This window comes from Ovis aries, chromosome 12 (genome assembly GCF_016772045.2).
Source record: "Ovis aries strain OAR_USU_Benz2616 breed Rambouillet chromosome 12, ARS-UI_Ramb_v3.0, whole genome shotgun sequence".
Classification (NCBI taxonomy): Eukaryota; Metazoa; Chordata; class Mammalia; order Artiodactyla; family Bovidae; genus Ovis; species Ovis aries.
This window is the reverse complement of record NC_056065.1, coordinates 64,363,302-64,390,077: the sequence shown is the minus strand read 5'-3', so window position 1 is coordinate 64,390,077 and position 26,776 is coordinate 64,363,302. Positions and strand designations below refer to the sequence as shown.

Here is a 26,776-nt window from a genome sequence, read left to right as displayed (position 1 = left end):
CTCCCCTGCTCCCATGTCCTGACTCCACACTTCCTCCCACTGGAAGTGGAGTACAGTCCCCCACCTCATTTATTTATGTGGCATTGGGCCACACAACTTTGCTTTGGAAAATAAATATTGGTAGACAGAGCCCACGTGGAGGCTTGTTCGGCACGTGCAAGGCCCTGTTGCTCATCCAATTTAGCACGCTAAGAGCAGGCCCGGGGATGACTCCAAAAACCACAAGAGGCAGGCAGAGAAGACCTGGGCCAAATCATGACCAAGCCCAAGCCAAACCAAGCAGCCTGCAAACGCAGGACAGAGAACAACGGCTGCTGCTTGAGGGCACCGAGTCTGGACTGGTTTTCTCTGCAGCACTACTACGGGACAAGCCTGGCTGAGACGAGGTATGACACCAAGAAACTGACAATCTCTGGCTCTTGACTTTTCGCTCCTTTGAAGACAATTCTCCATCTCCCGAATAAAGGGTAGATCACGTTACAAGTCACAGTCCTTCAGCTGCCTCTGGATGTGAGTGTAGAATGATGTTTCAAAGGCTCAATGAAGGAACCAACAGCCTTATCACTTCTGGACACTTTTTATAATAAGGAATGAGTCCCTGGACTGAACTCTGCTTATAACAGCTAGTTCAAAACATGACTTGCAAAATCCTCTAGCGAGATCAACCAGAAAACAGACATTCCTCATGTGGCAAACGCTAGGTCAGGAATTATGGGAAAGGGTTAAGGATATACCTTTTTTTGAGGCTCATCGGGTGTGTCCATGGGAGTGATGGAGCCTTCCTCCACTTCTGAGTGGTTTGACTCACAGGATGACACGCTGACGGAGTCCATGCTCTCACCAGAGCTCCCACTGGTGGTGGACTTGGGCTGCTCTTTGGTGGGAGTGCTACTGGTGATAATGTCCGACCCCAGAAACAGTCTGCAGGAAACATAACGCCAGGCGTTCGGGCTTGTAAAAATCTGGAATCCATGATTAAGCAAGTATTTTTGTGTTAATAAGTCCTTGATGTCTTCTCAGTTTTGTGTGCCCTGTCATTATTATCTTAGGAAAAGATTTGCTGCCCAGTTTCTGATAGATTGCCGTAAACATCTTGTCCCAACAGGTTATTTCTAACCTCAAAGGACACACATTGCTTAGCTGGAGGAAGGACCTTATTAATCTGAGGTCTTCCTGGGTCAATCGTTCTCCATTCTTTGAGAGTTCCTGGACCACTTTGGCAGGATCAAAGTACTGTGGCCATACTCCTATCACTTCCCACCATAAAATGAACTCCAAGAGGCTAAAAAAGAAGGCTGGCCCTGTGCTGGACAAGAAACCAAGCAGGAGGATTTCTTCTCCAACAATCCCGTGAACTAAAATAACCTAAACCCCTTCATCATTAAACAACTAGATGAGAAGCATTACAAATTCTTTTCAAAGTTGGGCTTACAAGACAGTAAGGAAAATCCCTGCAGGCTAGAAACGAAAAGGGAACTGAAAACCAGAACCGTGCAAGCTAACTCTGCAGCTGCTCTGGATGGGGAGTGGGAGGTGCCAATCTTGGCAAACTCAGCACATGGCTTCTAACATGTACACAAGGTCCAAAGATGAGGGCTTCTGTTTATGTGAGGTAGAGAGTTAGTACTGACATCCTTTATACAGAGCCAGGATCCTCAATGGGCTATCTATACCCGTAGTAATAAGATGGGCTAAAAAAAAAAAAAAAAATCTTCCTACTGACATAGGAAGACAGCAGGAAAATTTATCTGTTGGCCTGAGCTTAGGTAGGAGAAAAATGTCTCCCCTAAATCATATGTGATTTTAGCCAGCACCTCATTCAGATTTGCTACTTAGCTAATCTAAGAACTAGGAACTCTCTGGCCAGTGATCCTTCTGAAGAAACTAGTATTAAAAAAAAAAAAACAAACCTTTCTGAAGGAATATATCTTCAACTTAGGTTGCAGAGAATTCCCTGATAAAGATGAACTCACAATATACACACAAGAAAATAAACTATCCAAAGAGAGAAGCAATACAAACAGAAAGTCTAGATGATCTTTTTTTTTTTTTGGCCTCGAGGCATGTGGGATCCTAGCTCTTTGACCAGGGATCAAACTCACACCCCATGCAGTGGAAGGTGAAATCTTAACCACTGGACCACAGTCCCAAAACAGCAAGTCTAGACTCCTGAGAACTTTAGAAAAACTGTCAGAAACAAACTGATAATTCATTCATTCACTCATTCAATAATTGGAGTGTCTACCACGAGTCAAGCTATAAAACAAATACGTTGAAAAACATTACAAACATATGAGAAAAACTGCAACAGTGGTTAACAGCAAGGCACTCTGACAAAAAGGTAGTGATTTAAATTTAAAAACTCAGTGGAAGGATTAAACAGACACTGAAAAGAAAAACTGTCAACTAGATGACAAGTCTGAAGAAAATCCTCAGAGATCAGCATCAAAATATAAAGGCATGAATAACCAAAGAGGTTAAAAGACACAGAGAATGGAAGAAATGCCTGCAATGTTTGTAAGGAGAGTCCCAGAAGACGACAAATGATAGAATGGGAAAAACACCATATCTGAAGAGTCTGAAGAGATTCCGCAACTAATGGACCACATGAATCCTCAGATCCAGGAAAAACACCCTGAATAGGATAAATGAGACGAAATCCCCACTTAACCTGCACAGCAGTGTGTTAAAGACAAAAGAAATTCTTAAAAGCAACAGGGCAGGGGGCATGAGACACAAAAACAAAAATTAAACACACACCAGACCTCTCAAAAGCAACAACAGAGGTCAGAAGATATGGAATAACAGCTCTGAAGTGCTGCAGGAAAATAACCGTCATCCTTGAAACTCTATACCGTATGACTCCAAGAGTGAGGGCAAAACAAAGACTTTTTCAGACAATGACTATTTACCATTAATAAACAACAGGAAGGAAGGCATGAGATGCAAGCAGGAACGGCATGTAAAGAAACTAGCAGATGGGTCCAAACCCAAATAAGCACTGACTATATCAGGAAGGTCTCCTGGAGAAGAGAATGGCTACCCTCTCCAGTATTCTTGCCTGGGAAATCCCGTGGACAGAGGAGCCTGGGGCTACAGTCCATGCGGTCACAAAGAGCTGGACACTACTGAGTGACTAACATATTCTATGGAAAATAACAAGAGTAGAAACAATGAGAATAGGCTTGATTTTTTAATTAAATAATTTAAGGAATTAGAAGCTTAACTTCCAAGACCTAAAAAGCATATCTTTGCTCTGTCTCAACTCCATCCCACCACCTCTTGACCCATTTTTCATGTCGCTTTCTTTCTTGGACCTCCAAGCACTACTGAGGCTTTGTTGCGGGAAGAGCCAAACTCCTGGCCAACGCAGACTGTGTCAGTGAAAGGATCAGACACAGGTATACATCTTCAGAAGGGAAGAACAACTTTGTTAATCAAATGAGAATCCTTGCTTCCTTGAACTAGTCTCTGTAGCCATCATTAGATTCATTAGTCTAATGTCTATCAGAGTTTAATGTCTATGAGATCAACTTCAAGACAGGGACTAGGTTCTCTTAAGACTCTTTCATAAAATTTGCCACATTCAAAGCACGGGATCTAATTATACTGACATCTCTCTTCCTTCCCTTCCTTCCCCCTCACTCTTTCCTCCTTTTCCTCCTTCCTACCTCATCTTCTCCCCTCCTCCACTTCTTACTTCCTATTTCCTATGTCCTTCTCCTCTTCCTCCAGAAGGGATTTCTCCACTAGACAGATAGTTAAAGGGTCATAACCCTGGCTCTAGAGCCAAATCTTGGATTTGAGCCCACATCCGACAATCACTAGCATTCTATTCACCCTGTCTGTGCCTTATTTTCCCAGTTTATAAAACTGGTTATCAGGACTTCCCTGGCAGTCCAGTGGTTAAGATGCCATGCTTCTAATGCAGCAGGTGCAGGTTCAATCCCTGGTTAGGAAACTAAAATTCTACATGCCTCGTGGTGCAGCCAAAAAAAAAAAAATTGGTATGATAGTAGAACCTAGTAGGTTATTTTATGCATCAGATGAGAAACACATGTATTGTTCTCGTAATAGTGTTAGCACATGACTCAATCTGTTCATTCAATAAACATGTATTGTTCACCTACTATGTATGGGACACCAATTTCCAGAGTTAACAATGAACCAAAAACAGACATAAATGTCTGCCGTCATAGAGTTTGCCTTCCATTTAATAAATAGATACATCCAAATACAGCATGTCAACTGGAGGTAAATGCAGTGGAGAAATTCAAAGTGGGTGAGGATGAGAGAGGGTGCCAAGGGCAGGTAACAGTTTTATATAGGGTGGTCAGGGAAGGCTCATTTCAACAAAGATTTGGAGTAAGTGAGGGACTGAGCCATTTACTATCTGGGGAACAGTGTTCTAGGCAGAAGAAACAGCAAATGAAAATGGGTGTGCTTAGTGAGCTCAGGGCGGCCTGGGCAGGGGCAACTGCAGTGCACAGAGAGGGGAAAGGTGAGTACAGGCGGGGCGAGACACGTGGACAGGGTTGGAATGACACTTCAGGCCCTGAAGGGGCTTGAGAGCCACTGTGAAGACTTTGGATTGTACTGAGAGGGAGACAGGTGTTGTTAAGTTAGCTACGCCTGGCCCTGAGCTGGACAAACAGCCATGAACACGATGGATAAGGTTCCTGCTCTCAGGCGGCTTACATTCCACTGGAGGAGACAACGGGCATGGCTGAGAGTGATCAGGGCAGATGCCAACATTAGACAAGATGCTCTTTAAGGAGGTAATGCTTGTGCCAACATCTGAAGGAGCAAGTCCGGAGAGAACGTGTGCCAGGTCACGGGGACATCTAGTGCAAACACCTGGTGTGTCTAGTGTGCACGGAGCCTGGGGAGGTTAAAGGAGGGCTGGGGGGTGGGTGGGGCTGGATCGTGGTGAACAAGGGGGATTCCAGACAGAGAAAGGTGGCAAGAAGACTGGGGAAGATCACGCTGGGCCTAGTGAAACAGGATAAGGAATGCGGGTACCACCTTAAAACAAGACCAGTAGACATTTTAAAGCAAGGAAGTGATACAATCTGGGGTACATTTGAACACACTACCAGACTACTGGGTGGAAAATAGTTGCTGGAGTGTGGTCCAGGCAGGGGATGATGGTGGTTCAGGCCAGAGAGAACAGTGGGGAAGAATGGATCTAGGAAATGTACTGAAGTCGTGATGGACAGATTAATGATTTAACAAGTGAGTGAACGGGCATAGGGGAACTTTGTTGGATATCCTCCCCCTCTCCCACTCTGATGGGACCCCCTTGGGCCCCAGGACCCCAGGATAGTACTCACAGGCTGAGCCTCTTCACCATGCTCTTCCGAGGCTTGGGCGATGTGGCGCTGGCATCGGCAGCCGCTTCGATCTCACACGAGAGGGCGTAGCTGGGGAGAGAGGGGAGCCTGTGAGGATGGAGCCTGGGAAGTGAACAGATTTAAACCCACACAATTCACTGGCTTCCTTTGAGAGGAAGGCTCTGACTGTTCAAAGTTAAGATACGGACTACGAAAAAAAAAAAAAAGATATGGACTATGTTGTTCTATGACAAAGGTCAGAGGGTACTGACTTAACAACCAGATTTTACAAATTGACATATATGCCTCCTCCCATCAAACCCCCACTGGTATATAGGTTGAGACTGTTTAGTTCTGTATGACTCAAAACACATGGATTTGCTGGTTCTGGCTGTATCCAAAGCTGACTCCTTTTGTTTTCCTGATTGTTTTCAGCCTGTGGTTGGGCCAGGGAAAGAATCATTTCTTCTCCCATTACCAGCTACCTCCCACTACTTTGTGTGTCTGTGTGTGTGTGCCCACAAGTGTGTGTGTGTGTGTACTCAACTTACTGTTTATCTATAGGAAATGAAAGAGACATTTGTAAATGATCTAATCTTCAATAAATAGACATAGGTAGTTATTTTATTAATTAAAATATATAAATATCATTTCTAGTTGCCAAAACATCCCAAATTAAAAATAGTCCAGATTCAGACATCTATATGCCAGGCAGATATAACTTCCATAAGCACAAGAAGAATGTATGTCTGCCTTGAAATGTCTCTTATGAAAGCTTGTAGCTCTAGTTAGGAGATGTACTTGGTTCTGGGTAGGTGAAGAAGCGTGCATGCATGCTAAATTGCTTCAGTCATGTCCAGCTCTTGCAACTCTATGGACCATAGTCTGCCAGGGTCCTCTGTCCATGGAATTCTCCATGGAAGAATACTGGAGTGGGTTGCTGTGCCCTCCTCCAGGGGATCTTCCCAACCCAGGGGTCAAACCTGCATCCTTTTATGTCTCCTGCATTGACAGGTGGGTTGTTTTTTGTTTTTTTACCACTAGTGCCTCCTGGGAAGTTCAGGTGAAGAAGCTAAGTGGTAAATATTAGCTTGATAAGTTGCTAATATTGTGTACTTTTTTAAACCTAAAGGTGTATCCAGGTAGTTTGGTCAAGCACAAGTATTCATTGATATAGGCATTATTCAAATACTAAGTTTAGATACAGGGTTTTTATAAATCGCAAGGACAAAAAAATAAGATATGTTTAACAAGATTCCTTTAATCATTAAAAAGTCAGTTTCACAGCTGATATTCTGACCCTGAACTTTCTGATTCAAATCACTGGCCATGGTGTGCATGTTCCACAGGTGAATATGATGCACAGAGAGGAAGTTCTTATATACTGATCATCTGACCAGAAAATGAAGAGGCAGTCACTTTTTTGTTTTCTGTTCAATACATAGCAAAAACAAAACCTTCATTAACTGATGAGTACTCTGAATCAAAGAGCTTTTTTTCTTTTAATCAAAGGTTTTAACATAACAGGACCTCAGAAAACATCTGCATTTCGAATGAGGAAGCAGGCCTATGGAGTTCACAGGATCCACATAACATTGTGCAACCACCTTCAGAGCTTAGGCTGTAGAGCCAAGAAGACCTGACTTTGAATCTAAAGTCTATCACTGGCAAATTACAGCCCTTCTCTACACCTCAATTTCCTCATTGGCCAAATACTTGTTTTTCAGTCAACTTCACCCTCCCTGATGAGAAACTTTCAAGGAAATCCCCTGTTCTACAGCAGGGGTCAGAAAATGTTTTCTGTACAGGACTAGATATTAAGTATTTTAGGCTTTGCAGGCCATGCGGTAACTTGCAACTGTTCGACTCTGCCTTGAAAGCATGAAAGCAAACATAAATAAGAGGGAAATGAATGGGCTGTGTTCCAATACAACTTCATTGTGTGCCTGCTCAGTCACTCAGTCGTGTCCGACTCTTTTGTGACCCCATGGATTGTAGCCCGCCAGGCCCCTCTGTCCATGGGATTTCCCTAGCAAGAATATGAGCGTGGGTTGCCTTTTCCTCCTCCAGGAGATCTTCACAACCCAGGGATCGAACCCACATCTCCTGTGTCTCCTGCATTGGCAGGAGGACTCTTTACCACTTAGCCACCCGGGAAGCCCTTATAACTTTATCAATGGATTCTAAAATTTCAATTTCAAATAACTATCCCATGACACAGTGGTCCTCTTCTGTTGTTTCTTTTTCAACCATGTAAGTATGTGAAGACAGCTGACAGGCTGGATAAGGCCTGTGAACTCTAACCCTCTGACCTACAGGGTAAAGCTACACACCTCTGACGGGCCAACATTCAAGGCACTGCAGTTAGTGTACTCTCCAAGCTTATCAACCTCTGTTTTGAAACCCGTCCACTCATGAATCAGACACGCCAGTGTTCTAACCATACTTCCAAATGTCAAGCTTGTCAGGGCACCCGACCTTTGCTCACATTCTTCTGTCTGGAATGTTCTCCTCCAGTTCTCCTGGCGCAATCTTTTCTTTCCTTCACAACCTAGCCCAGATGTTAATGCCTTTATGAGCTCTTCCCCATTTCCCCCATCCTTGGCCAAGTGAACTATGCCTGCCTGTGGGTCCTGCGGCACTTTGATTACCTATTATTATTTCAACTCTTCATGAGTCTGTTTCTTCTGCCCCCTTGAACACTCCCTCAAAGCTAGTGCCAATTACCAATAATAGCCAACAGTGATGGCAATGATGCTGTCTCAAAGATTACATTTAATCCTCACAAACAGACATCTTACAGAAGAGCATCCTCAAGATCAGGAATAAGTGACCTGTTCAAGGTGACAAAGATAAACGAATGGTACAGCACAAGAATCTGAAAGCACATTTTCTGATGCTGGCAGTTCAGTTTTTTCTGCTACACCATTATCCTTTGAAAACCTAGTTGCTGCTCGCTAAAGAGCTGTTGAATAAATGGCCAAGTGAGTAACCAGATGCCGTATTCCTCTGACCAACACTGCAGCTCCACCCAGAAGGACAGTGGGTCTGCCTACCTCTCCTCCTCTGTTAGGAGCTGCTGCCTCTGGAACCACTGGATAAACTTTGGATCTGGGCTCATGCAGTAGCTGTTGCAGGCAGACTGTAAGAGCTTGATCTGTGCAATCACTTCAAATTCCTAAAGCAGAAAGTAAACATGAAGTCACTCAGTCGTGTCGGACTCTTTGTGATCCTATGGACTGCCCACCATTCTTCTCTGTCCATGGGATTTTCCAGGCGAGAATACTGGAGTGGGTTGCCATTTCCTTCTCCAGGGGATCTTCCCGACCCAATGATCAAACCCAGGTCTCCCACACTGCAGGCAGACTCTTTAACATCTGAGCCACCCTCAGAGCACCAAAGAGTGAACTAAAAAGCCAACGAAATATACATCTTCTCTACATGAAAACATACCGCAGTAGGATAAACAATGGACAAAATCATCAAGGAAGCTTATAAAGAACTGCCTGCCTTAGAAATATAACAGCTGAATAACTCACACATTTGAATTCTGACTCACTGGCTTTTGTCTATGCTTTGTACCCTTTCTATTTGAAAAAGCCTTTTACATGAATAAAACAAGTTCCCAAGGCGACCCATACTAGGTATGACCTGAAATCATAGTGACTTCCTATTTCTCTTTTCCATTTCCATTCTTGGGACAGAAAACTTTTTTTTTTTTTTTTTTAAGGATGAATCCTTCTAAAATGTATTTTAAAATTCTACTTTCTAAAATATAAAAGAAAAAAAAATTACTCTGAGTCAGGAAGCTCCCAAGTTCTCCATTCCCATCTTCTTCAACCCTTATGCCCTTGATAAGTAAGTTTTGGTAGGGTTGAATATCTAAATAGTCCAGAGCCTCATAAACTTGAATGTTTGGATTTCCTGAATCCTTGGGGTTTTACTACTCTAGTAAATCATTTAACTCAGTCTTTTAAAGCTCATAAGAAAAGCAAGTGTACAGTTATGTCCAAAATTATTTATCCTTCTTTAGATGTTTCAATAAAGACTTTTTTAAAGTCAGCAATGAGTGTAAGCTTTAGCTTTAGGTTTTATACTCAAACTTTTCAAAAGTTTAGCATGCTAGTCTTAAAATGAAAGAGATTCCCTTCTAGGGTTATTCTGAAGAGAAAGGACAAAAATGGGTAACTGTGGAGGCAGTAACTGAATTGGTTTTGATGGTTACAAGACAGAGCAGTTCAACAACCGGCAGATTCCATAGGTGTCAACTTCCCTTGCAGTGACCTCCCACCGTGGCGTCAGCATCCGCAAGAAGCATTCATCATCACATGCTACCAGGGACAGAAGACTTACGTTTGTCTCAGGTGGTGTTTGTCTCCTGTTACCTATGAGTTCAGCCTGCTTAGCTCCTGAAACTTTGGTTTTAACTGCAATGTCATTTACTCCTGGAAATTTCTCGGACCCCACAAGTTGGGGATAAATGCCCCTCCTATATGCTCTTCTAACACCCACTACTTTTGCTCATACGCCCTTACCAGGTTGCATGGTAACTGCCTGTTTGCCTACCCACCTCCTTCACTGTAACTTCATGAGGGCAGGGAGCTGTGCGCTTTTTCTGATGCAATCCCTGAACCTATCCCACTTTCCCATCCAGTGTCAGGTCTGCAAGAAACGCTTGCAGGATGAAAGAATGAATGAATAACTAAAGAACAACGAGAGTTCCATGGGGTAATATTATTATTTTGCTCACTCATTTCCCTTGGGATTCTTTAAACATACCATTTTAACACTAAAACCATAGCAAATTTTCAAAGCTCTGTTTTATCTCTCTGTACAGAACTATTCTACTTCCCACAGAAAAATTCAAATTGATGTTGAACGCCCCTTCCTATGCTGATAGGAAAGGAAAAGAATAATTATGCACATGTAACAATGAAGATCATTTCCTTTCCTCTAATAGGCCTACCAGAGTTAACCATCTTTAGTAACCCTTCTATATCATATACTCTTATGAAACACTTTCTTCTTAATGGGATAAAGCTGTTATTGCTGCGGCTGATTGTAAAGAAGATGATGATGAGGGGGTAAAGGAAGAGATGTGGGCTCAGGAGAAACAGGACAGGATTTGAACCCTGACTGTGCCACTGGGTAACTCTGGCCGAGTTACTTCATCGGAGTCCTGGTTTCTTCACCCCTGAACTGAGAATGATAAAACTTACCTCACCAGGGCTCTGGGGCAATAACACAAAAGAGCATGCCAAGTACAATGCTATATGATACATTTTCAATATGTGTTGTTTTTTTTTTCTGCCTCAACAAAAAACTTAAGTCTCCACTTCTCTTTTTTTTTCATGTCCAAATGAAGTAAAATGGAAAACCACAGCTAAGACTCCTACTTACCCTTCTCCTCTTCTCAAAGTTTATCAGTCCACCCTGAAAGAAATTTTTTTGAAAAGAATGACAAACCAAGCTACTTTGAAACATAGCCCTCTTTGTTCCAGGTTTTTGTTAAAATAGATCACAGGGACAATAAAGTCACGATTATTCATGACAGTAATTATGGCTACTTTGGAAGAAGAGAAGCACCATTTGCTTAAAGAAAAATATTCTTTATCACAGGACAAGACATAGGTGGACAGCCTTCTCTTACAATGCCTGAAATGAACTGAAACAGTAATGACAAAGGACTTATAACACGGAATCCAAATATACTTGCAGAGCCAGTAAAGGCAAAAGCTTGGGTAAATGTTCCATTACACTTTATTTTTTTCTTGACCAAGCAACAAAAACAGATGGTCATTGACTCATACTGGAAACCAAAGTGTCAATGTTTTATCAAAAGGGAAGTCACTTCTACATAACCTCATCACCAAAGTTAAGTTTCAATTCTCCAGCCCCCCCAGCTCCTAGTCTCATAAGCTGCATTTAACTTTTAAAGCACTGGTCACTCCCGCCAAATTCCCCAACCCTGACAGTGTTTCCTGAGGCAGAGGACGTGAATAGATACGGAACACTGCTGAGTGAGCATGTCCACAACATTTCTAATGAACTTGGAGGTGGGAATTTGCAAGATAGCTGCTACTCCTCACTATGATAGAGTAAAACGCTTGCTGACTGCACGTGATAACCAGGAATGTGAGAAAAAGAAATACATGAGAAATCCTCAAGTGTCATTCCGAATATCAAATCTCTTCTCCATGTAATATTCTATTACTGTTACTAACAAGCAGCTGGTTTTTCTAGGCTTCACTTCATTTCCCATTTTGAGAAGAAGACAGAGAGGGAAGGTAATAATATGAAACAAAAAAGGATACCTGAAAACCCATGAATTTGACTGACTTTCTATCCAGCAGGTAGAACGTGGGGGCATATTATTCCCTCAGCTCCACCTGCCAAAGTCCTACCCAACACTGGGCAGGATTTGACCTTTAACTTTTTAAAACCATCGCAGTGACCAATGACCGAAAAGTTAAATTCAGCCCACTGAGACTAGAAGCTGGAGAACTGAAACTTACCTTTGATAATGATGTTACATAGAAGTGACTTTCCTTTTGATAAAACACTGACAATGCTCCAGCCCACTCCTTCATAATGCCAGGCCATGACCTCTGTGCCTAAGGAATCAGTCGAGGCTTCCCCTCTCCTCCCACTTCATTTCTGTTCGAGTTGTTACTATTTCCATCCATCACTGCCTGCTCTGAAATACACCTTCCACGAGATTGTGAGGCTGGAGTCACTCATCTCTGTATAACTCATGGCATCTAGCACAACGCCATGTTCATGAAGAGCCCTCAGTAGTGTGTGTGTGTGTGCATGCGTGTGTGCACTCAGTCGCTCAGCCATGTCTGACTCTTTGCTACCACATGGACCATAGCCTGCCAGGCTCCTCCGTCATGGGGTTTTCCCAGCAAGAATATTGGATTGGGTTGCCATTCTCTTCTCCAGGGCATCTTCCTCACCCAGGGACCCACACCACCTGGACTGCAGGTGGATTTTTTACCCTCTGCATCAGCTGGGAAGCCCCACTTGATGTGAACAAAAGTGTATCTCTCTTGGGCAACCAATGAGAAGGCTACAGACCCACCTGCACCACCGGCCCGGAACTCACCTCGATGTAGTCTTGGAGGGCGGTGTCTAGCATGGTGAGGTCGGTCAGGAAGGTGCCCAGGTAGGGCACAGTCCCCTGCATCACACCCTGAAGATCAAGCACAACAAAACCGTCTCTGCATTACTGAAAGTCTGGTCCACAGCGGACCAAAAGGCCCTGTGTCTGCTGCAGTCTGCAGGGTGCCCATTTGCAGATGGAGGCAGCAATCTCTGAATGGCCAGGTGAGCCTCAACAGCATTTGGAGAGTAATTAAGAACCATTCAAGGCCTCTCTTAAGGCCACTAGTGCTAACCTCTATGAATGAAAAATTTTAAATTCCTTTATGAATTGACTGGGAACTCCATCACCAAGGTAACTTTTGAAGTCATAAAAACCAAGCCTCGAAGGCAGGAGATGGTTCAGGTGGATTGAGGTTCGCACATCGCCGACACAAGGTCAGAAGGACCTCTGTTCTTTCTCACAGTGTGTGGATACCCCCAGCAGTTCAGAACAGCCCTGGGAAGTATGGCCTCACCAGGCAGAGGAGTGGCTGCAGCCCACTGGGGGAGTGTGCCCACAGGAGGCTGGGGTATCACTATAAAGTGGCTTGGTGACTCGGTTCTGGAGAAAACAGGAGGGAAAGGGGAAAACAGTACCTTTAAACTAGAAAACCTGCCAAACTCTACCTTAACCAGGTGATGAAGGCTAAAATCACCAGTGACATCAATGTCACACTGATGCCATTTATTCCTTAATAGGATGAGAAGACACTTCACATCAGTGATACTCCTCTCCAGACCCTTAACCTCAGTCTAATCACTAGGAAAACAAGAGACACCCCTGGTTGCAGGACATTCTCGGGACACTAGAACAGTCTTCCTAAAGACAAAGACTCAGACACTGTCACAGAGCAGAGGGGACTAGGGTGATAACTAAATGCAGTGGGGCGCCCTGGATTAGATCCTGGAACAGAAAGATGATGCTGGTGGGAAACTGGTGAAATCCAAGTCAAGTCTGGCTTTCAGTGAGCGGCAGGAGGCCCATGTCGATATCCTAGTATTGCCAGGTGTGCCACAGTTACAGATGTTAACTGGGGTGGTAGAGGAAGGGTGAGGGGTTCGGAGAAACTCTATGTATTATCTGGAACTTCTCTCTAAATTCTAAAATTAAAAGTTTATTTAAATTTGTAGTGATGTGGATGAACCTAGAGTCTGTCATATGAGTGAAGTTAAGTCAGAAGGAGAGAAACAAGTATCATATATTAACGCATACGTATGAAATCTAGAAAAATGGTACGGATGAACCTATTTGCAGGGCAGGAAGAGAGACTCAGACGTGGAGAACGGAGCTGTGGACACAGCAGGGAAGAAGAGGGTGGGACAGACAGAGAGTAGCACTGACATACATATGGTGCCACGTGCAGAACAGACGGCTACTGGGAAGCTGCTGCGTAGCACAGGGAGCCCGGCTGGGAAGCTCTGGAGGGGTGGGGCGGGGGCTGGGAGGGAGGCTCGAGAGGGAGGAGATGTGTGTGCACATAGCTGATTCATGGTGTTGCACAGCAGAAACTACCGCAGTACTGTAAAACAATCATCCTCCAACTAAAAAAAAAAAAAAAATCCCTCGAAAATAAAGGTAGAAGCAGGTCCACTGCAGGTATATGAATTTGTGAAAGTGTTAGTCACTCAGTTGTGTCCGACTCTTTGAGACCCCACGGACTGTAGCCCGTCAGGCTCCTCTGTCCACGGCATTCTCCAGGCAAGAATACTGCAGTGAGTAGCCATTCCCTTCTCCAGGTATATACGTACTGTATTAATTTCACCAAATTTCCTTGGAAATCATTCCTATCCTCCATAAGGCCACCAAGGCACTATTTTGAAGAGAAAATAAAAAGGGGCTTCCATGGACACACCTTGTCCTAAAGTCCATTAAGGCACTTACGGAAATTCTAGCAAGAACACAAAAGTCTCCGCCAGGGTGAAACCAGGCGGCCTGATGTGCACGTGGCTGGCTGTTTCCTCGGTCAGAGCTGCTTCATGAGGTTCACACCAACGCAGGTTTTGCCCTTCAAGAACTCACTGTCAGCTGCAGTTTGTTCTTTCCTATTATGTGTACAAGGTCTCATCCTGAACCAAAATAATCTCTCTCTTAACAGCTATTTTTAACTTGTCTTTGAACCACCAAAAAAGTTTGAAGTGCTGTGAATGTTCTACAGGCTTTATGTTACAGAAGAGGCCCATCACTCAAAAAAACATTTCTGATTTATGACCAGCCTTCCAAAGAAGGAGAAAAGTCTTCTTCAAGCAGGGATGAAAATATTTAGATTGTCAGTCTCCAATCTGCTCTCTCTGGTTTTCCCCTTCTATGCTCAAAGTTAGGAGAGTTTTAAAAATAAAGCCAGTGATGTCAATAGTTATCTTTTAGTCTTAAGGAAGGAGGTATGATGCTCCTTCGAACACTGAAAAACTAGAAAGATTTGGTTAGCACTTGGTGTCAGTGAGGAGATCCAGAAAATGACTAGAGGGTTTGGAACAAATGAAAAGATCTCTGAGTACAAGGACCAAGTTCTGGGAGCTGACATTCTCTTTCCCTAACAACCAGGTCCTGGAGCTACTGTGTGTTCAAAGTTGGGACTTTGAAAACAGTTGAGACTTCCCTGGGGGTCCAGTGGTTAAGACTCTGTGCTTCCAATGCAGGGGCCACGGGTTCGATCCCTGATCAGGGAACTAAGATCTTGCATGCTGTGTAGCATGGCCAAAAAACAAAAAAGCTGATTACAGGAGGCATTGCAGGAGGTCTCAGGTCTCAAGCTCCTTGGTATAGGAGTGGATAAAATAAGACAGCATCAGGGACAGAAGCCTACCTGCCACAGACTTGCCCTCACTTTCAGAAAGAAAAAAAAAAAAAAATTTCCAGAAAACAAACTCGATCTGGGACTCTTGGTCCAAACTATTTCCTGCTGGGTCAAGTGGGAGTGAGAAGAGCTTGCCTTGAGACCTCCCAGGGCTGCTGAGAACAGATGAGGTAAAAAGCATGAGAACTTTTTTGGGAGCAGGGGCACCCTGCAGACGGAAGGTTCTGGTGCCAAGCGGGAGCCCCGCCACCCACATGGGGCGGCTCCCTGGCTGGCCCTTGGAGAGACCCAGGGCTTTCCATACCATGTCCTTCTGGAGCTGAAGCCGCCTCTGGGTCCGCTTCTGGTTTTCTTTCACGCTGCTGTCCAGGTTTGCAAATTTTGATGTTCCTTCCTAAGAAACAGACACACACACAGAGGAGACAGATGGAGGAAGATGCTTCAAAGAAGGGAAGGGGCGCCTAGCTTCTGGGGCAGAGCCTCCACACAACTACGTGGACACCGTGGGAAATGAAGAGGCCTCCAGCACGTGCTGGACTGCCTTACGCAAACACCTGGCTGACCTGTGGCAAGCGGTCTGTTCTTGAGAGGGCCTGGTGGAATGTCTTATCCTGTCTTATCCTAGTTTGCAGGAAGAGCCCCCAATCAATTTTATAAAATCAATCATGAATATAAGGCAGGGAATTCCCGGAAATGGAGACAATTTTTACACGTCCCGAATTTCACTGCAAGTAATCACATGTCTGGAAACAAACATCTCTTCCTCTGCACTTTTTGTGATTTCTTGATGTTGGTCTGAAAGGCATGTGCCAGCATCCTGTGAAAGAAAAGAGACTATTTCTGTGGTATTTCTTAGCTATATGAAACTTTTGTACCGGAAGTTCTCTGAGGAAGTCCCGCGCTGATCTATGAAAGCCAGACCCTCATACATTTTTTTCTCCCTTCTCTCCCTCAACCTTTCCTTCCAAGTTGCCTCTTAGGTTTGGAACTCCTACAAAATCAATTCCTTCCTCCCAGCGCCTGGGGACAGATGGCGACCCTTTCTTTCCTCCCATCTGTTGTAACAACAAACTCTTCCACATAATGACTAATCTCCAGTTTGCTGACTGAACATAAAGTACTTTGGGTTTTGTGGGTTTTGGGGTCTTGTTAAGTTCTCATTTTCCAGGAACTGCATGAATGGGAGGCAGATTTCACAATTTAGGAGCGCCAGACTCCACACTGGTCTCCCTCAGTCAGTCAGCTTTCCCTGGGTTTATCATATAACCAGAGCATACGACCTTTCACTGCTGTCCGACTATAAGGGGACCTTTTCCAGTGACCTGGCCTTTCCAGTTACAGTGAGGCATCAGTATCCTATATCATTCACCAGCCTTTACCTGGATCCAGGTACACCCCTAGGGACAGAACCCATAGTGACTCCTTAGCGACTGTCAGTCCCCCTATTACAAATGACAATAAGAAGAGGTATTGTTTAACGATCTCCTGTTTATAGCTTTTGCTGGGGATGAATGAAAGTGTCCTAAAATGTGCCACTTCCTCTGCTGGGTGACTGTGAGTCCTCTCAAATTCTTGAGAATCTGCTTGGAGTGGGAAATCAATTCTTCCTGACTTTTGAATGCAAATATCCATCTCCTTCCAGGGAGTAGGCCCTCCTGGTTCCCTTCCAGTTTCTTAATCACTGACAGATGTGTAATGTATGGACATTACTGCAGGTGCATTAAAATTCTTGAGAAGGATTTCTGAAAAGCTAAGAGGCCGCTGAGAATCACACAACTAGGAAGGAGCTTAAAAGAGCACTAAGGACGACCTCTTTATGGGGAGGAGAAAGATCTGGGACTGGGAGCTGGAAGATTTGCTGATTGCACGACTTCAGGAGACTGAGGCTCCACTCCTGGCTAGGTAACTAAAAAGACTGATATCAGAGTGATGCCAGCTATTCCAGATGAGGTGTCAACAGAAATCCACTAGGCGTCACATCCCACCGTGTCAGCGTTCTGCCTCGGCCCTACCCCTTTGTCCTGCAAGGCTCACGACACGGTCCCTTGAAACTCCTCAAGACTCTTCACGGGCATTGTTACTGCATCGCTCTGGATCTCTACTCTGCCTGCCTCTTTTTCCTACTCCTGCTTCTACTCTCTTGATGACGCTTCTTCTTTCCAACAAAGTCATCTTGTTTTTTGCTCTACTCAGGTATCTGGATATACCATCCTGTCCCATGATCTCCATTATCACTATGCTTGGAAGAATTCCACATCTTGCCCTCCATCAACCTTCCATTCTCCTCTTGTTTCATCCCCTCTCTGTCCTTCTCTCTCTCTAGTTCAAATTTCTCTCACTGCCTAACACCATCTTTGGCAGATGAGTCTCACTGCCTATCACCATCTTTGGCAGAAGACAGCTGCCCTCATCCATCCTGTTCCTGGGCCTCAAGGGGCCTCTTCTACTGGGTGCTACATAAGCAGCGGACCCCTCTCCATCAATTCAGTTCAGTAGCTCAGTTGTGTCTGACTCTTTGCAACCCCATGAATGCAGCACGCCAGGCCTTCCTGTCCATCACCACCTCCTAGAGTTCACCCAAACTCATATCCACTGGGTCAGTGATGCCGTCCAACCATCTCATCCTCTGTCATCATCTTCTCCTTCTGCCTGCAATCTTTCCCAGCATCAGGGTCTTTTCAAAAGAGTCAGCTCTTTGCATCAGGTGGCCAAAGTATTGGAGTTTCAGCTTCAACATCAGTCCTTCCAATGAACACCCAGGACTGATCTCCTATAGGATGGACTGGTTGGATCTCCTTGCAGTCCAAGGGACTCTCAAGAGTCTTTTCCAACACCACAGTTCAAAAGCATCAATTCTTCGACGCTCAGCCTTCTTCACAGTCCAAACTCACATCCATACATGACTACTAGAAAAACCATAGCCTTGACTAGACGGACCTTTGTTGGCAAAGTAACATCTCTGTTTTTTAATATGCTGTCTATGTTGGTCATAACTTTCCTTTTAAGTGTCTTTTAATCTCATGGCTGCAATCACCATCTGCAGTGATTTTAGAGCCCCCCCAAAAAAATAAAGTCAGCCACTGTTTGCACTGTGTCCCCATTTATTTGCCATGAAGTGATTGGACCAGATGCCATGATCTTAGTTTTCTGAATGTTGAGCTTTAAGCCAACTTTTTCACTCTCCTCTTTCACTTTCATCAAGAGGCTTTTTAGTTCTTCTTCACTTTCTGCCATAAGGGTGGTGTCATCTGCATATCTGAGGTTATTGATATTTCTCCTGGCAATTTTGATTTCGGCTTGTGCTTCATCCAGTCCAGCGTTTCTCATGATGTACTCTGCATATAAGTTAAATAAGCAGGGTGACAATATACAGCCTTGACGTACTCCTTTCCTGATTTGGAACCAGTCTGTTGTTTCACGTCCAGTTCTAACCGTTGCTTCCTGACCTGCATACAGATTTCTCAAGAGGCAGGTCAGATGGTCTGGTATTCCCATCCCTTTAAGAATTTTCCAGTTTATTGTGATCCATGTAGTCAAAGGCTTTGTTATAGTCAATAAAGCAGAAATAGATGTCTCTTGCTTTTCAATGATCCAGTGGATGTTGGCAATTTGATCTCTGGCTCCTCTGCCCTTTCTAAAATCAGTATGAACATCTGGAAGTTCATGGTTCACATATTGCTGAAGCCTGGCTTGGAGAATTTTGAGTATTATTTTACTAGTGTCTGAGATGAGTGCAATTGTGCAGTAGTTTAAGCATTCTTTGGCATTGCCTTTCTTTGGGATTAGAATGAAAACTGACCTTTTCCAGTCTTGTGGCCACTGCTGAGTGTTCCAAATTTGCTGGCATATTGAGTGCAGCACTTTCACAGCATCATCTTTTAGGATTTGAAATAGCTCCACTGGAATTCCATCACCTCCACTAGCTTTGTTCATAGTGATGCTTCCTAAGGCCCACTTGACTTTTCATTGCAGGATGTCTGGCTCTAGATGAGTGATCACATACCATGATTATCTGGGCCATGAAGATCTTTTTTGTACAGATCTTTGTAAAGATATTTTTTGAAGATCTTTATTCTTGCCACCTCTTCTTAATATCTTCTGCTTCTGTCAGTTCCATACCATTTCTGTCCTTTATTGAGCCCATCTTTGCATGAAATGCACCCTTGGTATCTCTAATCATCTTGAAGAGATCTCTAGTCTTTCCTATTCTATTATTTTCCTCTATTTCTCTGCACTGACCACTGAGGAAGGCTTTCTTATCTCTCCTTGCTATTCTTTGGAACCCTGCATTCAAATGCGTATATCTTTCCTTTTCTCCTTTGCTTTTCATTTCTCTTCTTTTCACAGCTATTTGTAGGGCCTCCTCAGACAGCCATTTTGCTTTTTTGCATTTTTTTTCCCCTTGGGGATGGTCTTGATCCCTGTCTCCTGTACAATGTCACGAACCTCCGTCCATAGTTCATCAGGCACTCTGTCTATCAGATCTAGTTCCTTAAATCTATTTGTCACTTCCACTGCTGGTTTAATGACAGTTCATCAGTTAATAGTAATTATGTGAAATAGGCCTTCCCAGCCCTATAGCCTTCTACCCAACCTCTGACCTCAGTCATTAAACAGACATCTCTACCAGAGCCAAATGCCTGCCTGGGCCTAGCATTTGTTTCAAGCAATTCAGCCCAGGAGAGTTCTTTGTAAGAGTCCCAGGAATGAAGAAGATTTGGTAATATTCTGCTTTCCTGTCATACAGAAACGTGTGGACTCCACAGATAAGCTGCTTGGAACGATCCAAGGTTCAGAAATCATAAGAGTAACAGGTTTAAAACAATCTCAGAGTAAAATAAAAACATCTGTCTCCAACAATTAAAAGGAAAACCATCAATTTTTGCTTATTATGATGTTGTCTCAGCCATAGTATTATAGAAGTAGCACCTTACCCAGAAGCAGAAGAAAGGTCATTCAAGACTAAGATTACCCTCCCACAAATCAGTTAAGTCCAGCATATTAAAAACAGAGACCAGGCATGGTTCTTCTGAAAACATAAGTACCTTGATTTCATTTTATTACAACTGTGCTGAGAATTAACATCCAGAATGCTATGCGTCATATGAATAATAATAAACAAAGATGACTGGAAAGGGACCCACACAGACATACGAATGACCTGCCCCCAAACATTCCACTATCATTAATGATAATGCACAGAGCACATGAATTCAGAGCCAAGTTTTTCATTTCTTTGGGATTCCAGCCATGTACAAGAAATTTAACTTAGAGCACCAAGGTAAACTTCGACATTTCAGAAAGGTTTATGGGACCTTTAATGTCTAGAAGTAGCTCTGCTTCTATGGTTTCAGCCAGAAGAGGGCCACCGGGCAATGAGCTGCACAGTATTCAATGTATCTACTTTGGAAAGATGACTCAGAGCTATTGGGATTTGACTGTGTGGCTCCACTAAGTCTAGCTTTGTATTACTGGCAGGGAGACGACTAAGCCATCTCCTTCCAGCCAGATGAGTTTCCATTTAAAGTCTGCAAACCCAGGGGGATATGAAGCAGGGAGGAGCATGACCTCAGTAAGCCAGGCATGGTTTAGCGTGCGGTTCATCAGGTGGGCCAAATCCAGAGACACCAGCCACCCTGCCCTGCACACGCTGTCTATGCCAAGCAGGGCTAACAGTGGGCAAGTGGTTAAACTCATGTGAATAAGAAGGCCCGTCAATGCGTGTAGTCCAGCATCGTTTCTGAACGCTTGTGACATGCCCAGTGTGTTAGGCATTAAAGAGATAACAGTGGAAAAGCCCCTGCCTGCAAGAGGCATAAAGGCCAGTGGGGAGACAGGTGACATTCACAGACAAGTTTATCGAGGCGTGTGATGAGAGCTAGGACAAGAGGAATGACGGGCTTCCAGAGCACACGGGAAGGGGCCTAATCAGACCTGAGTGTGTCGAGGAAGGATTTGAGCAGAAATGTAGTCTGGCATTGGAGAAGACTCTTGAGAGTCCCTTGGACTGCAAGGAGATCCAACCAGTCCATTTTGAAGGAGATCAGCCCTGGCTGTTCTTTGGAAGGAATGATGCTAAAGCTGAAGCTCCAGTACTTTGGCCACCTCATGCAAAGAGCTGACTCATTGGAAAAGACTCTGATGCTGGGAGGGATTGGGGGCAGGAGGAGAAGGGGATGACAGAGGATGAGATGGCTGGATGGCATCACTGACTCGACGGACGTGAGTCTGAGTGAACTCTGGGAGTTGGTGATGGACAGGGAGGCCTGGCGTGCTGCGATTCATGGAGTCGCCAAGAGTTGTACACGACTGAGCAACTGAACTGAACTGAACTGTAGTCTTCACGGAGACATGGAGGAAGAGTAGGACTTAGGAGAAGAACAGACAGGAAGATCATAACAGATGCCTTTATAGGAACAACTAACCCGACAGTTATCACTGAGGCCTTTTCTAAGTAAACCTATCCCCACTAGACTCTCATTCCTACTCCAAGTGTCTATGCAAAGCTTACATCTATAGCTTACACTTTTCATTTGTCATGCATACTATGGTTTCACATGTAGATAGCTTGCCAAATGCTAAAATTGACGGACAGCTGCAGTGCTTTCAAATACGTGATTTCAGTCAATCTTCAAAACAATTCTATGAGACCAGTATACTAAATAGTACTATGTAAGGATCCTCTAACTGCCCAGTTCAGGGCAAAAGGGTAATGTATTGTTTTGTTTTTTAATAACTGCACACTTTACCACCCTCCCCCATGAGACTGTAGTCTCCTTAAGATCAGAGATTGCTTTGGGCACATGGTGAATGCCCAATCAATATTAAATGAAAGAACACTTCCCTTGTCTCTGAAGTTTCACCTGACCTCCCCTGCCTCCTACTCCCAAGTGGTCAAAAGCAACAGGTTTATGCCTAAGTGATGGAAGCAGCAGCTTTAGGGTCTCACCAGGCTGGATTCACATTCTAGCTCCACTACCTCCAGGTGTGGGACTTCAGGGGTATCCTTACCTCTCTGAGTCTTGACTAGCTGCAAAATGAGAAGGATGGAATCTACAGAAAGGCTGTGAAAATACTATCTGCTCCCCTCTCATGACTGCTCACAACCTATCATTCATACCTTTCTTTGACTACTCATTCTTATTTAGTGTCTACATCTACCCACTAGAAGGTAAGTTCCTGAAAACAGTCTGTGTTAGTCTTCTTCATACTCCCAGAGGCCAGTCAAATGCTTTACAAATATTAGGCACTCATCAAACATCTAGAGAAAGAAAATGAGCTGAGCTACAGCTTTACCTAGCCTGCTGTTCAGCAGCCAGCACTCATCTGGTGTTCAATAAATACTGCTGACGGACAGGTTGCGCAACTTAGTGCAAATAAAGGATGTGGAATTGCAGGCTTGGCCCCTGCCCTTTTAGAAGATGTTTTGCTGAGAAGGATATTCCAGGCCCTCTCCCCCACCTAACTGCCAGCACTCGGTGTTTGCAGGGTGGCTTGTTCAGGGGCTACAGGCAGGCAGCAATGCCAAGTTTCACAATCTGGTTGCATCCCAGTGAAGCCAAGGAGCAGGACTTTGAATTTTCTCAGCCCCAGGCTTCTTTGATTTGGCATAAAAACCCAAAGTCCTGCGTTTCAGTTCCTTTAGGCTCTCTCAAGGGACCGCAGGCAGCCAAAGAGCCCTCAAACTTCTCTTCTTCCCTGAGCAAAGTCCAGAGCACAGTGCAACCCCATATCCTCACCTTCATCAGTAGCTCCCGGCTGGTCAGATGGTTATTATGGTCTGAGAAGATATCTGAAAGCTCTTCAAACATCAGCATTCGGTCCCTAGAAAAGGGATGGAGAAAATATTAACAAATGAAGATTAGAAAAAGCTCAACACCTTTGGATCATCTTTCCTGAGGACCTCTGGCTACACAGGGGGTATTACATTGTATAACTGGGACAAGTTCTCTTCAGCAAGTTTTAAAAAAGTCCTCTTAGCAACACGCCCACAGCCCCCCAGGACCTGAGAACTCATCTTGGCCAGTCTCCTCATTTGAGAGATGAAGATGTCAGGGTCAGGGATTTGCCCAAGCTGCTGCTGCTAACTGCTGAGAGCTGCAGTACAGAACCCCGATTTCCTTACTCACAGGCCAGTGCCCTGACTCTCAGAGTCAGAGTGGATTGTGCAAGCAGGAGGGGCTGGGTTCTGATCCCAACTCTGCCACTCACGCCCTAAGTGATCTTAGACAAGCTGCTCAACTTTCCTGAGCTTCAGTTTTCTTATCTGCACAGTGGAAACAACAGCCCCCTTGCACCATCACACATGTAAAGCGCTTACTCCTTCCCAGCCCCTCCCTAATACAGCATGTCTCCACAGGCCTCAAGCTTTTCTCTCCACCCCTCCAGGCTTCCTGAGTGGATGATTCTGAAGGCAATAATTCTAAAGAATTAACAGAGGCAATGTCATAATACACTCAACACTTTCATTATCATGAGGAAGCCATTATTAAGAATTTATGTGAACAGACTAGTGGACACAGCTGGGTAAAGAGAGGGTAGAACAAACTGAGAATGTAGCACTGACATATATGCAGTACCACGTATAAAACATAACTAGCGGAAAGCTGCTGTATCACACGGGGAGCCCCTCCCGGTGCTCTGTGATGACCTAGAGGGGTAGGAAGGGACAGGGAGGCGCAAGGAGGGGAGATATATATATATGATTGATTCATGTTGCTCTACAGCAGAAACCAACACAACATTGAAAAGCAATTATCCTCCAATTAAAAAAAAAAAAAGAATTTATGTGTTTTACAATGAGTGTAATATTACTCCTAGAATAAAGAAAACCATTAAAGCTATTAATATTTTGGAAAAAAATCATTAAGAACTTAATTACATGTGGGCTGAAATAAAGAGAAGTAAATAGAAGTCTTCTCTGTCCACTGAAAGCCATTAACGTAAAGGGCTACTGGAAAAGTAATAACTGAATAAAACATCTTAACCCTGTTCCTTTCATTTCGGGATAAAAACTATATAAAGCTGATATGAAAGTGATTTCTCTTAGGAACTGTGATACTTCTGCAGCATTCCTGCTAAAACATGAATGAAGAAACAAACCAATGAAGAAACAAACCAGATGCCCGTACTGTACACAATGGGGCTTTGAGGTTTGTTCTGTGGTATTTCTTAAATACAGAAACCAGCTGGAAGGATGGGCCTTCTCTGATGATAACCAAGGAGATTAAGAAACAAGTCCAGTCATTTTTTATCTTGTGTTTTAGCCTCAAATGTGCTGTGGAAGAAACCTTTGGCTGGCTAAGTGACTTCCACAGTATTCTACTTATCAACCACCAAGGAAAGATAGATTACCTTTCACTGCCTAAAAGAGAAGGCTACAAGCAGGACAAGGCTGCATTTTAGCCCCAGACCATCCCTTTGTTTTTGATACCACAAGTGGGGAGCAGTGATGAGGGGAAGGGAGAGGTTGGGGTGCTGAGGATGGGGACTCTGTATGCGTCTGATTTCCCCATCATATTTCACCTGGGCCTACCATCTATTGATTTCATATGGTCCACATCTTTCATAAGACTCTTGTGCAGAGAATCCCAATAAACTAATCTATCTCACACAGTGTTGCCTTGAGAAGAACCCAAGAGAAGAGTGGTAATCAAGAAAATTGCACTGGGCTTTAAAAAGTCCCATCTCCACTCTTTCTCCTGACAGATAACAGAGCATGTGAGTGCTGAAGACCAAGTGGCAGGGTGTCTGTAGCTCTGTAACACCAGGCTTTACGATCACCCGCTTCTAAGAGTTATGTAACCAATAATGTGACTTCCCCTAAGCTGCCTTTCCTCTGATGGAGAATGTGAGCGTATCAGTAGCTTGAATACTCTGGCACACCTTTTTCAGCATAAATCTATGAAACTCTGGTTTATCAATCTGGGTCTCTAGAGAGTTTGGGTAGGGTCAGTCCCTTAAGGCTTAGGGCTTCCCTGGTGGCTCAGATGATAAAGAATCTGCCTTCATTGCAGGAGACCTGGGTTCAATTCCTGGGTCAGGAAGACCTCTGGAGAAGGGAATGGCTTCCCACTCCAGTATTCCTGCCTGGGAAATCCCAAGGACAGAAGAGCCTGGTGGGCTACAGTCCATGGGGTCACACACAGTCGGACATGACTGATAGACTAACACTTAAGGCTTAATCTGCTCTGAGTGAGCTGATGAAACTGAGTACTGAGACCTTCTGCTCTAAGGACAGAACCTACTAAACCCACAAGGCAGGCCTGCCTGGGAGCCAGCTGGCCGCTCTCCCGACTGGAACTGACTCTGCCGCATACAGTATAGACTGTGCTGCGTACAGTACAGGCATTTTTGCAGTTTATAAACAGTTTAGGCATTTCTGCCTGTTACGGAATGACTTTGCAATTAGTACAAATGGAGGGAGAAAAGTAACTGGCCTGGTCTGTAGTCATGACACATTACCCAGCCTCTCAATCTGTACTCACGGGCGACCAGAACTGCCTCCTTACCCCCCTTCCCACCTTCGCGAAAGGCAGAGTCCAGCGAAGCTCTGGACAGGGGGCAAGAGCGACAGTGAAACGATAGGACGTTCAATCGTTCGCCCTTCCAAAGGTTACAGCAAGAAATATGAAGAAAAATCCAATACAGAACGTGGGAGGTTAATCATTTTCAGTCAGGTTCCTAGGAAGGAATACTTGGGGGGTTTTAAACAACACTAAGATAGCTTGTCATGGGTGGAAGCAGAAACTAACTAAATAGATTCATGTTGAACAGCAAGAACTAATGTCCTCTGTGCACACATTATCCCTCACAGCTTGGAACGGCTTAGGGCTTTGAAGGAATGTGACTGAACAAATAAGCGGAAGTAAAGGCGAGTTGCTGTAACTTCACTTCTCCGCGAGCTGATCCTTCCAAGCCCAGATGACATGCACATCCTTAAAATCACCCCCAAAGCCGACCATCTTGGCTTTGGCACCCTTCGAGAGTGAGGTTGATTTCTGCAGCAGCCCTGCCTCAAAACTCATTAATGATGATGTGTAAAACGCACCCTGCCTGGAACACACAGAGGCTTTCAACGATGTTTCTCTTGTTATATAATATGCACTTTGAAGGTAGAGGGACCCACACCACTGATAAAGCAGCTAATCAGCCCGGCCAAAGAAAGTAGAGCAGACACTTGGGAACTTACTTTGGGACCGCAGCCCAAGTCTTTTTTAAACGATAGATGGAATTGGACTGCAGCGCCGAAACGATGGCCCTCAAGGAGGAGAAATTCTTCAGGATTCTACATTCCTGTACAGAGAGTGATTAAAACATACAAGGCATTTAAATATCAATAATACAGTGAGTTGGTGGTTTCCTGTTTCAGAAGTATCACAGCTGCTATGAATTCTTACCGCTAAATAGGCAGCTGTATAAATACTGAACATCAAAAAGTGGTTCTTTATACTCCCACCCCAGTCACCGAAACGCTTTATAGATTTTGGCACCGAATGCTTG

General features: G+C 44.2%; 1 protein-coding gene across 5 annotated transcripts in view; it reads right to left on the bottom strand.

Annotated features, from left to right (window-relative positions):
* Window positions 1-26,776, bottom strand: part of RGL1 (ral guanine nucleotide dissociation stimulator like 1) — a 135,235-nt gene that overhangs the window by 14,426 nt on the left and 94,033 nt on the right. For all 5 annotated transcript variants that reach the window (XM_042229195.1, XM_012187710.3, XM_042229196.1 and 2 more), the window contains 8 exons: window positions 26,466-26,569; window positions 23,014-23,098; window positions 15,579-15,668; window positions 12,442-12,528; window positions 10,734-10,766; window positions 8,390-8,511; window positions 5,334-5,423; window positions 735-921 (listed from right to left, as the gene is read on the bottom strand). In XM_042229195.1, coding sequence (XP_042085129.1) covers window positions 735-921; window positions 5,334-5,423; window positions 8,390-8,511; window positions 10,734-10,766; window positions 12,442-12,528; window positions 15,579-15,668; window positions 23,014-23,098; window positions 26,466-26,569 — 798 coding nt within the window. The remainder of the gene's footprint in view (window positions 1-734; window positions 922-5,333; window positions 5,424-8,389; window positions 8,512-10,733; window positions 10,767-12,441; window positions 12,529-15,578; window positions 15,669-23,013; window positions 23,099-26,465; window positions 26,570-26,776) is intronic.